The sequence below is a fragment of the Piliocolobus tephrosceles genome, chromosome 1 (genome assembly GCF_002776525.5).
Source record: "Piliocolobus tephrosceles isolate RC106 chromosome 1, ASM277652v3, whole genome shotgun sequence".
Lineage (NCBI taxonomy): Eukaryota > Metazoa > Chordata > Mammalia > Primates > Cercopithecidae > Piliocolobus > Piliocolobus tephrosceles.
The window spans coordinates 29,215,773-29,231,937 of record NC_045434.1 but is presented as its reverse complement, the minus strand read 5'-3'; the positions used below and the strand labels follow the sequence as shown (position 1 = coordinate 29,231,937).

Here is a 16,165-nt window from a genome sequence, read left to right as displayed (position 1 = left end):
ATAGTTATGACTCTGTATTAGGGAGACTTAAACTGAAAATCTGAACTTATTAATAAAGTTAGGGAGGAGGAAACAAGGGCAGGAAGAAGGCAAGGAAATACAAAACTCTTTTAGGACCCTATATGAAATATCTACATAACTATTATTCTAGACCTAAGTTTTTTACATTTTGATTCAAAAAAGTTTTAAGTCTCAGCTGTGTACCTGTGTGCGGAGAGGGTGTATAAAACTACAGCAAAAGATTTCACTTACTTCCCTTACTGTGATCCACTATGGTACTTTCTATCCTACCTCATCTTTCCAAAATGCTAAATGTGACTTTTTAAATTATTTCTTTTGAATCCTGACTTAAATTTGACTCTGATAAATTCAAGACATTTATAAACATTTAAAGGACAAGCTATTAAAGTTAATACGTTAACACTTCTAATCAGGATTAACTTCCAATACTATTAATATGCAACTTTGTTGAAAAGTACTTCAGTAAGTCTTTGAGACACAAGACATTGACGTTACATATCAACAAAAAGAAAATACACAGGAGGGGGCATTTGTATTCAAACTAATGAAAGCTAAATAAAACACTGTGTTCATAAGTCAGAAGTCTTAATATTAAGATGACAATTATGCAAATTAATCTATAAATTCATCAACATAATCCCAATCAAGATTCCATTTTTTTTGGTAGAGATTAACAAGCTGAGCCTGAAATCCATACAGAAATGCAAAAAACTACTACAGCCAAAACAATCCTGTAAATAATAATTGGAGGACTTAACATTACCTGACTTAAAATGTTAATATGAAGCTACAACAAACATAACATTGTGTTATTACCTTAAAGACAGACAAACAGATCAATAGAACAAAAGCCCAGAAACAGACCCACATATATATGGTTAACTGATTTTTATCAAATGTACAAAGGAAATTCTGCGGAGAAAGGACACTCATTCCAACAAATGACTCCAGAACAAATGGATGTCTATATGCTTTGCTCTTCTGACCCTGACTTTCCAAAAAGAACTTTGATCCATACCCTGTAACACATAAAAGTTAACTCAAAATGAATCATGGGCCTAATATAAAACTAAAACTCTTAAGCTTCCAGAAAAAACAAAGGAAAAAATCTTTGTGATTCTGCATTAGGCAAAGATTCATAGAGCAAGAAGAAAACTGATATATTGGGCTTCAACAAATCAAAAGCTTCTGCTCTTCAAACCACACTGTAAAGAGAATAAGAAAACAAGTAATGGATTGGGAGAAGATATTTGCAAAGTGTATCTTCAATTTATAATGTGCCATGAATAGGAAAGTAAGATGTACCTAACAAAACTCTGCAGTATAAGGCCTCCTCACTTCACCATCCCCTAGTCCCAAATAACCTTTTAGAAAAGTATAAAATTTCTTTATTATGTGACAACACACATATCACACTAGAGGTGCAATATTGGAATAGTTCCCTTAAAATCAACAAGATGGGGGAATGGTCATAATTACCAGTCCTGTTGCATCACTATATAACTCTTGCCAAGAGATAGGGAAAAAAAAATAAAAAGGTATGACGATCAAAAAGAAGAAACAAAGCTGTTCTTACTTGCAGTCAATAAGATTGTCTACATTAAAAACAAATGCACACACACACACACACAATTTTAGAGTTTAACAAAGTTGCAGGAAAGTCCTCTGCATTTCTACCTAACACACACACACACAATGTACTATGAATAATGCTCAAGAAAACTTTCTCGGAAGGTTCCAAGACGGTCGAATAGGAAAGTTCCAGTCTACAGCTCCCAGCATCAGCGAGGCAGAAGACAAGTGATTTCTGCATTTCCAACTGAAGTACCAGGTTCATTTCATTTGGGCTTATTGGACAGTGGGTATAGCCCACAGAGTGTGAGCTGAAGCAGGGCAGGGCATCACCTCACCCACGAAGCACAAGGAGTTGGGGAATTCCCTTTCCTAGCCAAGGGAAGCCCTGACAGATGGAACCTGGAAAATCGTGACACTCCCACCCAAATACTGCACTTTTCCAATGGTCTTAGGAAACGGCACACCAGGAGATTATATCCTGCGCCTGGCTCGGAGGGTCCCATGCCCACAGAGCTTCACTCATTGCTAGCACAGCAGTCTGAGATCAAACTGCAAAGCAGCAGCGAGGGTGGGGGAGGGGTGTCTGCCACTGCTGAGGCTTGAGTAGGTAAACAAAGTGGCCGGGAAGCTCGACCTGGGTGGAGCCCACCACAGCTCAAGGATGCTTGCCTGCCTCTGGAGACTCCACCTCTGGGGGCAGGGCATAGCTGAACAAAAGGCAGCAGAAACTTCTGCAGACTTAAACGTCCCTTTCTGACAGCTTTGAAGCAAGTAGTGGTTCTCTCAGCACGGAGTTTGAGATCTGAGAACGGACAGACTGCGCCTCCTCAAGTAGGTCCCTGACCCCCGTGTAGCCTAACTGGGGGACACCTCCCAGTAGGGGTCGACTGACACCTCCTATAGCCGGGTGCCCCTATGAGACAAAGCTTCCAGAGAAAGGATCAGGCAGGAACATTTGCTGTTCTACAATATTTGCTATTCTGCAGCCTCCACTGGTGATACCCTGGCAAACAGCGTCTGAAGTGGACCTCCAGCAAACTCCAACAAACCTGCAGCTGAGGGTCCTGACTGTTAAAGGGAAAACTAACACACAGAAAGGACATCCACACCAAAACCTCATCTGTATGTCACCATCATCAAAGACCAAAGGCAGAAAAAAACACAAAGATGGGGAGAAACCAGAGCAGAAAGGCTGAAAATTTTAAAAATCAGAGCACCTCTTCTCCAAAGAACACAGCTCATCACCAGCAACGGAACAAAGCTGGACAGAGAATGACTTTGACAAGTTCACAGAAGTAGGCTTCAGACAATCGGTAATAACAAACTTCTCTGAGCTACAGGAGGATGTTCGAACCCATCGCAAAGAAGCTAAAAATCTTGAAAAAAGATTAGACGAATGGCTAACTAGAATAAACGCATAGAGAAGACCTTAAATGACCTCATAGAGCTGAAAACCATGGCACGAGAACGACGTGATGCATGCACAAGCTTCAGTAGCCAATTCAATCAAGCGGAAGAAAGGGTACCAGTGATTGAAGATCAAATAAATGAAATGAAGCGAGAAGTTTAGAGAAAAAAGAGTAAAAAGAAATGAACAAAGACTCCAAGAAATATGGGACTATGTGAAAAGACCAAATCTACATCTGACTGGTGTACCTGAAAGTGACAGGGAGAATGGAACCAAGCTAGAAAACACTCTTCAGGATATTATCCAGGAGAACTTCCCCAACCTAGCAAGGCAGGCCAACATTCAAATACAGGAAATACAGAGAACGTCATAAAGATACTCCCTGAGAAGAGCAACTCCAAGACACTAACTGTCAGATTCATCAAAGTTGAAATGAAGGAAAAAATGTTAAGGGCAGCCAGAGGGAAAGGTCGAGTTACCCACAAAGGGAAACCCATCAGACTAACAGTGGATCTCTTGGCAGAAACTCTACAAGCCAGAAGAAAGTGGGGGCCAATATTCAACATCCTTAAAGAAAATAATGTTCAACCCAGAATTTAATATCCAGCCAAACTAAGCTTCATAAGTGAAGGAGAAATAAAATCCTTTACAGACAAGCAAATGCTGACAGATTTTGTCACCACCAGGCCTGCCTTAAAAGAGCTCCTAAAGGAAGCATTAAACATGGAAAGGAACAACCAGTACCAGCCACTGCAAAAACATGCCAAATTGTAAAGACCATCGATGCCAGGAAGAAATTGTATCAACTAACAAGCAAAATAACCAGCTAACGTCATAATGACAGGATCAAATTCACATATAACAATATTTACTTCAAATGTAAATGGGCTAAATGCTCAGATTAAAAGACACAGACTGGCAAATTGGATAGTGAAGACCCATCAGTGTGCTGTACTCAGGAGACCCATCTCACTTGCAGAGAGACACACATAGGCTCAAAATAAAAGGATGGAGGAAGATCTACCAAGCAAATGGAAAAAAAAAAAAAAAAAAAAAAAAGCAGGCATTGCAATCCTAGTCTCTGATAAAACAGACTTTAAACCAACAAAGATCAAGAGACAAAGAAGGCCATTACATAATGGTAAAGGGATCAATTCAACAAGAAGAGCCAACTATCCTAAATATATACGCACCCAATACAGGAGCACCCAGATTCATAAAGCAAGTCCTTAGAGATCTACAAAGAGACTTAGACTCCCACACAATAATAATGGGAGACTTTAACACCCCACTGTCAACATTAGACAGAACTACAAGACAGAAAGTTAAGAAGGATATCCAGGACTTGAACTCAGCTCTGCACCAAGTGGACCTAATAGACATCTACAGAACTCTCCACCCCAAATCAACAGAATATACATTCTTCTCAGCACCACATCACACTTATTCCAAAATTGACCACAGTTGGAAGTAAAGCACTCCTCAGCAAATGTAAAAGAACAGAAATTATAACAAACTGCCCCTCAGACCACAGGGCAATCAAACTAGAACTCAGGATTAAGAAACTCACTCAAAACCGCTCAACTACATGGAAACTGAACAACCTGCTCCTGAATGACTTCTGGGTACATAACAAAATGAAGGCAGAAATAAAGATATTCTTTGAAACCAATGAGAACGAAGACACAACATACTAGAATCTCTGGGACACATTTAAAGCAATGTGTAGAGGGAAATTTATAGCACTAAATGCCCACAAGAGAAAGCAGGAAAGATCCAAAATTGACACCCTAACATCATAACTAAAAGAACTAGAAAAGTAAGAGCAAACACAGTCAAAAGCTAGCAAAAGGCAAGAAATAGTAACTAAGATCAGAGCAGAATTGCAGGAGATAGAGACACAAAAAACCCTTCAAAAAAATCAATGAATGCAGGATCTAGTTTTTTGAAAAGATCAACGAAATTGATAGACAACTAGCAAGACTAAAAAAGAGGAAAAGAGAAAAATCAAATAGACACAATAAAAAAAGATGAAGGGGATATCACCACCACTCCCACAGAAATACAAACTACCACCAGAGAATACTATAAACAACTCTATGCAAATAAACCAGAAAATCTAGAAGAAATGGATACATTCCTGGACACATACACCCTCCCAAGACCTCCAAAGACTAAACCAGGAAGAAGTTGAATCCCTGAATAGACCAATAACAGACTCTGAAATTGAGGCAATAATTAATAGACTACCAACTATGAATGTCCAGGAGCAGAGGAATTCACAGCTGAATTATACCAGAGGTACAAAGAGGAGCTGGTACCATTCCTTCTGAAACTATTCCAATCAATAGAAAAAGAGGGAATCCTCCCTAACTCATTTTATGAGGCCAGCATCATCCTGATACCAAAGCCTGGCAGAGACACAACAAAAAAAGAGAATTTCAGACCAATATTCCTGATAAACATCAATGCGAAAATCCTCAATACTGGCAAACTGAATCCAGCAGCACATCAAAAAGCTTATCCACCACGACCAAGTGGGCTTCATCCCTGGGATGCAAGGCTGGTTCAACACACACAAATCAATAAACATAATCCATCATATAAACAGAACCAAAGACAAAAACCACATGATTATCTCAATAGAAGCGGAAAAGGCCTTTGACAAAATTCAACAGCCCTTCATGCTAAAAACTCTCAATAAACTAGGTATTGATGGAACGTATCACAAAATAATAAGAGCTATTTATGACAAACCCACAGCCAATATCATACTGAACGGGCAAAAACTGGAAGCACTCCCTTTGAAAACTGGCACAAGACAGGGATGCCCTCTCTTACCACTCCTATTCAACAGAGTATTGGAAGTTCTGGCCAGGGCAATCAGGCAGGAGAAAGAAATAAAGGGTATTCAATTAGGAAAAGAGGAAGTCAAATTGTCCCTGTTTTGCAGATGACATGACTGTATATTTAGAAAACAACATCGTCTCAGCCCAAAATCTCCTTAAACTGATGCAACTTCAGCAAAGTCTCAGTATACAAAATCAATGTGCAAAAATCACAAGCATTTCTATATACCAATAATAGACAGCCAAATCATGAGTGAACTCCCATTCACAATTGCTTCAAAGAGAATAAAACAGCTAGGAATCCAACTTACAAGGGATGTGAAGGACCTCTTCAAGGAGAACTACAAACCACTGCTCAACGTAATAAAAGAGGACACAACAAATGGAAGAACATTCCATGCTCATGGATAGGAAGAATCAGTATCATGAAAATGGCCATACTGCCCAAGGTAATTTATAGATTCAATGCCATCCCCATCAAGGTACCAATGACTTTCTTCACAGAATTGGAAAAAACTACTTTAAAGTTCATATGGAACCAAAAAGGAGCCTGCATTGCCAAGACAATCCTAAGCCAAAAGAACAAAGCTAGAGACATCACACTACTTGACTTCAAACTATACTACATGCCTACAGTAACCAAAACAGCATGGTACTGGTACCAAAACAGAGATACAGACCAATGGAACACAACAGAGCCCTCAGAAATAATACCACACATCTACAGCCATCTGATCTTTGACAAACCTGAAAAAAACAAGAAACGGGAAAAGGATTCCCTATCTAATAAATGGTGCTGGCAAAACTGGCTAGCCAGATGTAGAAAGCTGAAACTGGATCCTTCCTTACACCCTATACAAAATTTAATACAAGATGGATTAGAGACTTAAATGTTAGACCTAAAACCATAAAAACCCTAGAAGAAAACCTAGGCAATACCATTCAGGACATAGGCATGGGCAAGGACTTCATGACTAAAACACCAAGAGCAATAGCAACAAAAGCCAAAATAAATGGGATCTAATTAAGAGCTTCTGCACAGCAAAAGAAACTACCATCAGAGTGAACAGGAAACCTACAGAATGGGAGAAAATTTTCACAATCTACCCATCTGATAAAGGGCTAATATCCAGAATCTACAAATAACTTAAATTTACAAGAAAAAAATCAAACAATCCCATCAAAAAGTAGGCAAAGGATATGAACAGACACTTCTCAAAAGAGGATATTTATGCAGCCAACAGACACATGAAAAAATGCTCATCATGACTCGCCATCAGAGAAATGCAAATCAAAACCACAATGAGATACCATCTCACACCAGTTAGAATGGCGATCATTAAAATGTCAGGAAACAACAGGTGCTGGAGAGGATGTGGAGAAACAGGAACACTTTTATACTGTTGGTGGAACTGTAAACTTCCATTATGGAAGACAGTGTGGTGATTCCTCAAGGATCTAGAACTAGAAATACCATTTGATCCAGCCATCCCATCACTGGGTATATACTCAAAGGATTATAAATCATGCTGCTATAAAGACACACGCACATGTATGTTTATTGCGGCACTATTCACAATAGCAAAGAAGTGGAACCAACCCAAATGTCCATCAACAATAGACTGGTTTAAGAAAACGTGGCACACATGGAATACTACGCAGTCATAAAAATGGATGAGTTCATGTCCTTTGTAGGGACATGGATAAAGTTGGAAACCATCATTCTGAGCAAACTATCACAAGGACAGAAAACCAAACACCGCATGTTCTCACTCATAGGTGGGAACTGAACAATGAGAACACTTGGACACAGGGTGGGGAACATCACACACTGAGGCCTGTCGTGTGGTGGGGGAAGCGGGGAGAGACAGCATTAGGAGATATACCTAAGGTAAATGATGAGTTAATGTGTGCAGCACACCAACATGTCACATGTATACATATGTAACAAACTTGCACGTTGTGCACATGTACCCTAGAACTTAAAAGTATAATTAAAAAAAATAAATAAATAAGAAAACTTTCTCTAGAGAAGATAATGATGCTAATAGCTATGTAACTTTCCAAACATGACATCATATTAATATAACAGGCTTAAACACCAGCTAGCAGGGGGAAAAAGTGAAACTACAATACTTATCCTTTACCAGTGAGATCCTATAGAATTCAGTGGAAATTTATATAACAAGTAAATAAGGGATGAAGAAGACTAACCTGCTCCTCTGCTATTCTTGAAGTATTCTGAAGTTTTACAATTGTTTTATTGAAAGCCTTTTGCATTTCTTCCATTTGTTTTCGGTACCTATGGAGTAAGAATTGGTTTAAATTAGCTTTAATTTCTTATTTATTCCACTTAGTAATGGAAACATACTTCTGATTTTGATATATGAGACAAATCTATTTTTCTTAAAGTGACTCTTATTCAGGCCTATGCAATACAATTCTATGTATCTCTTGCTATGTAAAATTTAGTAATTTCTGTGGTTCCCTTGGGATGAAGATGGAGGCAGGGAAAAGTAAGAGCAGGTATGGGGTAGCTAAGTGAGCATGTCACACATGAACACACACACACATGATTAGCCAATTAATTCTATGTATGGATTAGAAAAATTTCCTACTTCAGATATAAGACTGCCTTAGTGACACCTTATTAGTGGCATTTCAATTTCAGAGGTGTAAGAAAAGGTGGTGTTTCAGGAACTCTGGACACTTGTGCCTAGATGTTTGTAAAATGTTGGTAGAGAAGCCCTAAGGACAGACAATGAACACACAAAGGATAAAAAAAGAATAAACAGGTTTAAAAAGCCATGCCTGGTGTCTTAATGAACTGGCACTGTCTCTGGCACTTAAAAGCAGAAATTATTACAACTAGAACTAGGATGCCGAGACCTGTTTAAAAGAGGGCAAACTGCAAATGTGCCCAGTTACCCAGTTCAGTCCATCCCTGTCTTCACTTATCTAAACTCTTAAGCGATATCTGGTTAAATTCCACTAAAACCTTTAAGGTCTCTAGATACTATCATTTTTTTCCACGAGCTCTCTGGGAATCAAGCACAAAAAGTGGCTAAAGTTAAGCAACAGAAAAAAGGTGAAAGTGAGTATAGATAATTCAAACTTGTTGTCAGCCTAATAATAAAAGTGTCTTGTCACTGGGAAGTACTTTTAAAATTAAAAACAAAAAATTAATTAAGTCACTGATCAGCATTCAAGTAGCTTTCTTTCTCTCTCTCGCTAAAATTGTGCTTACTTCTATTATACCATGAGATAATTAAATCCTCTCCTTCTGTAATCACAGGTCATACATACTCTACGCTACTTAACTCACTGTGTGAAGCTGACTGTGCTAATTCATAATAAAGCTTACCTTTGGCTAAGCTCCTCCAGATAGCGACCACTGAGAGACATGTTAACTTCTAAGGCTTTAATACGATTATTAAGTCTCATAAATACTGACTCCTTTTGGTTTGATCCATGTACAAGATTTCCATTAGCATATCCTAGATCTGTCGAATTTTGCAGTTCAGCATAAAAATCTGTAGCTGTCCTCTGTAACCCTCTCAAAAGGGCATCTTCTGGAGACTGTTCTTCTTCTTTTACTTCAGGTAACGAAGAAGAATCCACAACAGAAATCAAAGTTTGCTTTGCTGTGTCAGCTACATGCATTTTGGCTTCCCCATCTTCATTGTCGGGTACAGTGGCTGTATTTATTGGTGGCAGTATTGTTTCAGACAGTTTTGTGAAAATTTGCATGGAGTTCACATCTTCTTTTATAATATTATCCATTACCTCATTAACTTTATTTGTTTCATAGGTAACAGACGGTTTCTCTATAGAACTAAAGCTCTCAGACTTCTGTTCTGCTTCATTATCAATCTCAACAGAACTCTCTTGGGGAATCACTTGTGATAGTATATGTCCTGCCTCATATTCAACAGATTCAGATACTTCTATTTTAGGCAAAGGATTGATTTCTGGGGTAATATCTAAAAGAAGAGACTGAGAAAGAGTTTGAGAATGGCTTGGTTCAAGTTCAACTGCATCTACAGTGTGATTCACCAAGTCATCTTGGTGCATATTACTACTTAAATCACCAAGAACAACAGTTTCAGCTTCCCTTTCTATATTCTTATTTTCCAATTCTCCACTCAGAGGTTGCAATACCGAAATATCTACTGATTCTGCAGGAAGTAGTAAGGGTGGTTGAGCTGACACAAGATAATCTTTTCCTTTACTCAAAGCAGTTCTGCTGCGCTGCCAATAAAGAGCAACTCTAACTGAACACCATTTATATATATATTCTGAAAAACTAGAAATACAACAAATTGTGGTCAGTTCACTGCAAAATATTTGTGTCTCTGACTCAAACCAGGGTGATGACTCATCTTCCTGTTCACCGCTGCCCAGAAGGGTCACTGTAGATGGACTTGCCTCCTCTTCCTCCTCTTGAACTAATTGTACAATGGGACTCTCTTTTGGAGTATCTGGTGTTGACAGCTCCATGTCATGTGTGTGTACTTCAGTGGTTACATACCTAGAAATACATACATAATCATAAATCACTTACTTAGAAGTCTAAAGTTGAAATATGTTTAAGAAAAATAAATGTATCCATACATAAGATTAAAGGTTGTAAATACAGAAGAAATTTAAGTTGTTTTTGGATAAATTTTCCACCTCCAAAACATTTTTATTATAAAAACAAATACTGCTCAGAAATAACAGAAATACTACAATCAAGTGACTAGCCAGCATATTTACCATATTTACCATATCAAACTTGCTTTCTTTTAATCTGTTTAAGAATTGTTTCTAAGTGAATACTTCCATTCACTGAATGTATAGTGTACCTTTCCTCTCACAGATATTCACTGAATCTTTACAAGCTTCACTATCCCTCATACATCAGAAAGTAAGTCAACTAAGAGCTAGCTTAATAAGCTAGCTTAAACAAGGTCCAGAGCTAGAACTAAAATCTAGGATTCTTAATACTTATGAGTGCACTTTGTACTTGAATACCCTATTTTCAAAAGGCAGCTAGATTTCTCAAACATAATTTTTCTAAGAATGATTTGAGGAACTCCAATGCAGCATTAAACACACACACACACACCCCTACAAACATAGGATTATCTACTTTAAGGACAAGAAACATATCTCCCTCCTTAAAATAATTTTGCTATCATCTAGGCTAATCTTCTATTATTAAAAGCCAAATACTTAACCACTTTAATAACAATTCTGGCTTATGATACGCTAATAGTGCTGTTATTAAACTACTAGCACCACTATTAATATTCTATCCCATTTTGAGGCTGTGGAGTATGTATGTGGCATACAGGAGAGTGGGGGGATGCAGCTTATGGGGACAGTGTTATAAATTATAATGCTTGTGATTCCTTCCAAGATAAAGATAGTTAATTACTGGGTGTAGCCTTATACATAAAAGGTCCAATATGAAAAAATATGGTAATTTAAATACCAAAAATAATTACACTCAAACACACATTTTTCCCATTCTGAAAAATTACTAAGCATGCCAGGAAATGTCTTCAAAGAAACACTAATGTCACAATAGGAAAGACAGAATAAAGTAATAAAATAGACAGTATCTATGAGGTAGACTTCCATTTTGGTAGTAAAACCAAATTAAAATGGACCAAATTAAAACATAATTAGACTACACTTCGGTAAATAAAAAGATATTTATAGCCATATATATTTAGTCTCTAATAATATTTCTTACATATTCAAGTAATATATTGCTTTTCTATCAAATAATTTATGACAGTAAAAAGAAGTAATGTTTGAAGAAGGGGAGAGAGAAAAATTAGATTGAATTTGGTAAAAAATACTGAATATAGATGTTATATACCATCATTATACACTGTAATTAGAAATATACTTTAAAATTTTTTTCTCAAATTCACATGGCAAATCTTACTAAAACCTAGGAAAAGAAAGTAAGTTGGCTTTCCATAACTTTAACAGTGACATCCTATCATGGATTCCTTCATTTTCATGTATTTGCTTCAAAAGATTGCTTCAAAAGCATTAAAAAGAATTTAAGACAAACATGAAGAAATACTGAATAAAAAATTATGGAAAGGTATCTATTAAAAACTAATATGGAAAAATAAAAACTGCTACAATGGCCTGTGACTATAGCTTTCAACAAATATTCCTATCTACTTGTGCATATATGTATGTGTATTAAAATGTATACATATATATATATATAACCAAATTAGTTTTATTTAGTTTTGAAAAATATGACATAGTGTGTTGTTAACTGAAGAAACCTAGTTACCAAATCAGGAACAGCAATTACAGCTCCACATAATTAGAAACACCAAGAATGTCTCTATCCTCAATAGATTTCTTAGGTCCTTTTAGGAATCAATAACACATATGCTATATTTTCTCTCTAATCACCCAATAAATATCTCCAGTAATTTTCAGGATTAACACAGGATAATATAATTTTCTCACTATGCCTTTCAAAGCATCAAAATCTCATTTTTGAAATAGTATAGTTCTCAGGAATTGCAGTTCAAAGCATACCCACTGCAGGTCTCATTACATACTATCTTGAACTAAGCGGTTCATATTCAAGTATCTTATACTCTTAAGTAGAGTTGTTCTAAGATAAAGGACTTGCAAAGTTGTATAGGGAGTGTATCTAATGAAATATATATAAATTAAGTCTACAGTAACTACCTGATTATCCAAATCATTAGAAGCTTATTATTTATTATAGATAAGAAGTAGAGGTACCAACAAAGTAACCACCTCTGGCAGAAAAGACAAAAAATGAGTATATATTATATCTATTACCTATTTAGCTATATCCCTGCCCAAAGTGGCCCCACTGCAACCTGGGGAAAGGCCTACATGATTCAGAGAAATGGAACACTTAAGAGCTTGCTGTGTGGCAAACACATTATTCAAGAACCACTGCTCTACGTATTTTGGTAGCTTTCTAGGGATACCACAGATCAATGCTTTTAAACTTGAACTTAATAAAAAAAAAGGGGGGGCCTTTAAAATTTGTCTTCAAGCCTATACTTGCAGAGTAAGGTCAACTATTTGCAATATGGAAAAGAGTCACTGTTGTGAATAATGAAAGTAATATATAATACTCCCCCCCCAAAAAAGTTTGATCTGAATTATATTCCCAGTATGCATGTACACTAATGGGAAGAAGCAACTCAAAGATTTTCTAAGTGGCCACAGAATGTCTATCCTATGATTCAGAGCTCTCTACAGGTAATCATTTCATACACAAATCACAAGTTCCTTTTTTTATACTAATATACTTAGCTCTGCATTGCAATAAAATTCTATTTAATATCACATTATAACTTACTCAGGAGATGGAACAGGAGTTGAAACAGGAGTTGATTCAGGCATTTTAGGTGCAGCTGTGGCAGTGGCATTCTCAGATATACTTTTATTTCCTATTTTAAGAAAGATGCCCAATGTTGAGTTCAATTTTAAAAGCTGTACCATGAAAATATTTTACTAAAACAAATAAATTTCTTGGAAGAGAAGAAAAAAGCCAAATTGGTTTGCTACTGCAGACTTTTCTTAAAAAATCAAAGTTCTTTTAGGAAGAAATGATCATATAAGATCACGACAAGTAATATATATTGTTTCTCAATTTCTCAGATAATTAAATCAAGTCAGATGACTATGAATGTTGTGTAACCTTATGTGATTAATATGCCTTCTAGATACTGAAAGAGTTGTTGAAGAGAATGAGAGGAAATAAATGAGTCATTTTAAGTGTTCACCTGGATCTAAGCATTTTTAAAAAAACAAAAAGGCAAGACTGTTTCTTCTTGCCAATAATATTCTTATTTGCCACTCTCTAAGGAAAAGATGGCTTTGTAAATCAAGTAGCTATTTAACACATGAAAGAATAATATACTTGAAGTACCATTAGGACATCAAAATCTCAGCAAAGATATAATAAATAAAATCATTGTTATTAATATTAGAGCCAGGAGAAGTCAAAAAGCAAATTCATAAGTTTTATATAGACAGTATCCTTTTATAAAAAAGAAGTGTGAAATTCAAATAAACAATGAATAATAAAGATTGGTAAGTTCCTCTGAATTATTTCTATATTTCTAAACGTAAAAAATCAAATTTTCTTAACTCATTACTTGATTTTCCTAAACATAAGGACCCCTGGAGTACCAGCTATTTAAAAGACCCATAAAATGATTAGGTACCTTCTGTCAGGTCTTCAGTTTTTGCTCCCAGAATATTAGCAGCAATATTCACCATATTTAGAATGGCATCTAAAACAAAATTCAATCAGAAAAAATACCAAATACCTAAATATTCTAATATAAATTAATATCAGATAGTCAAAAAATCATTTAGAATGATCTTTTGCATTTTTTGACTGGTTACTTTTGTATTTACCTCACAACTAAAGTCCAATATAGGACACAAATAAATTTTAGCCAAAAGCGTAAAGCATGTATCTAAATTTTTATGTTCAAAAGGAACTTTATATTTAAATATAGTTTTCTTTTTGAAGACGGAGTCTTGCTCTGTCGCCCAGGCTGGAGCGCAATGGAGCAATCTCGACTCACTGCAACCTCTGCCTCCCAGGTTCAAGCAATTCCCCTGCCTCAGCCTCCCGAGTAGCTGGGACTACAGGCACATGCCACCACGCCCAGCTAATATTTTGTATTTTAGTAGAGACAGGGTTTCACTGTGTTGCCCAGGCTGGTCTCGAACTCCCGAGCTCAGGAAATCTGCCCACCTCAGCCTCTCAAAGTGCTAGGATTACAGCTGTGAGCCACTGCGCCCGGCCATAAATATACTTTTCTTGTAAAACTTCCCTAGACACTTTACCAAAACACTGTCTTCAGCATATTATAAATTCAAGTATAACTCAACATACAGTCTGTACTGGGACAGTGAGAAAATGTGATGATCAAAATTCTTATTTTACAGAAAAACCTATTTTTCTTTAAAAATTCTCTACAGTTTAAAATAAAAAAGCAAATGCTTTTCCTACATTATGTGATTATCACAGGTAAAACAAAACAGAGATTATCCAAAAAAAGCAGAAAATATTTTCAACGATTAGCCTATCTTATCTACAGTAATATGGTTAAATTCTAAATTGATATTGCATATAATCAAATTTCTTTGATGACTTTAAAAAACTCATTGGCCAAAACTGCAATCTTTTTAAATCATAAAGCATACAAATTCTTTAGTTAATTGGTTGGGGCCAGGGATAGGGCAGATTAATGAAAAGTCAAGGTCATAAAAAAACAAAGTGTTGTAAAAAAGCAATCTGCATACCTGCTAACCCTACTTCTCTTTTTGAGGAGGGTATTTACATGAAAAAGTGGTACAAACCTCAATATCTACATAGATATATTTATACATGAGCATAACAAAATATCAGAACTCCATAAAACACTGGTACTGGGAATAGAAGACCTTCCTTCCAGTAATGTGATGTAATTTCAAGTGAAATTAACTTTTCATTCCCAATCTAACCTTTGAAATTCCACTAGAATTTAATTCTTTGGTATCAGGTACTCCTACTATTAAAATACTAAGATCTGGCAGGAGCTACATATTAATCATCATACATTATTTCTGTCTTAATCTCCTTTCCTAAAAGCGATCCACAGAGTATTCATCACTTTTTCAATGAAAACCAGAGATGTGAAAAGTAGAAAAGGATCTAAGAGAGAAAAATCTACTACATTAAGAAGGTTGCAAGTAAACCAAAGAGTGCTGCCTGGAGCTCATCCTGTAAATATATGCTTTAGGATGGGAGAAAGTAGTAGCAGATTTTAAACTGTTTTAAAGTGATAGCTAGGAATCAGCTATAATGTTGATCTTCACAAAATTATAAGTGTATACGCTGAAAGTCAACAGGGTAGTGGTACGTCGTTTCTATCATCAGTATAACACACAAAGGTTCGATATTTGCCATTTTAAAATGCTTAAATAACATTTTTAATATTGTCCTTTGACCTGGCAAACTGATAAACAGAAGTGGCCTTGATTCTTACTTAAGCTAAAGAGATGCTGCAGTATGAGATAACAAAAATGGAAACTCTATATTCCCTCACAAATCAAGAAGAAGTCTGGAATGGAAACTGTTATTTCCTCATATACCCTTTATAATGCCAACCAATACTGCAATATTATTTATGATCCCCCACCTTTATAGACTGTCACCTACAGTCAAAACCGACTGCTTCACAAAACTCAAATTGTGCAATCAACAGTTTATATACTTTGTGTTTCAAAGTGAGATCTTATCTGA

The 16,165-nt window shown here is 36.2% G+C and overlaps 1 protein-coding gene across 2 annotated transcripts in view; it reads right to left on the bottom strand.

Moving 5' to 3' along the window:
• Positions 1-16,165, bottom strand: part of SUCO (SUN domain containing ossification factor) — an 80,825-nt gene that overhangs the window by 13,067 nt on the left and 51,593 nt on the right. For both annotated transcript variants that reach the window (XM_023207168.2, XM_023207169.3), the window contains exons 16-19: positions 14,091-14,159; positions 13,220-13,310; positions 9,218-10,384; positions 8,068-8,155 (exon numbers count right to left, since the gene is read on the bottom strand). In XM_023207168.2, coding sequence (XP_023062936.1) covers positions 8,068-8,155; positions 9,218-10,384; positions 13,220-13,310; positions 14,091-14,159 — 1,415 coding nt within the window. The remainder of the gene's footprint in view (positions 1-8,067; positions 8,156-9,217; positions 10,385-13,219; positions 13,311-14,090; positions 14,160-16,165) is intronic.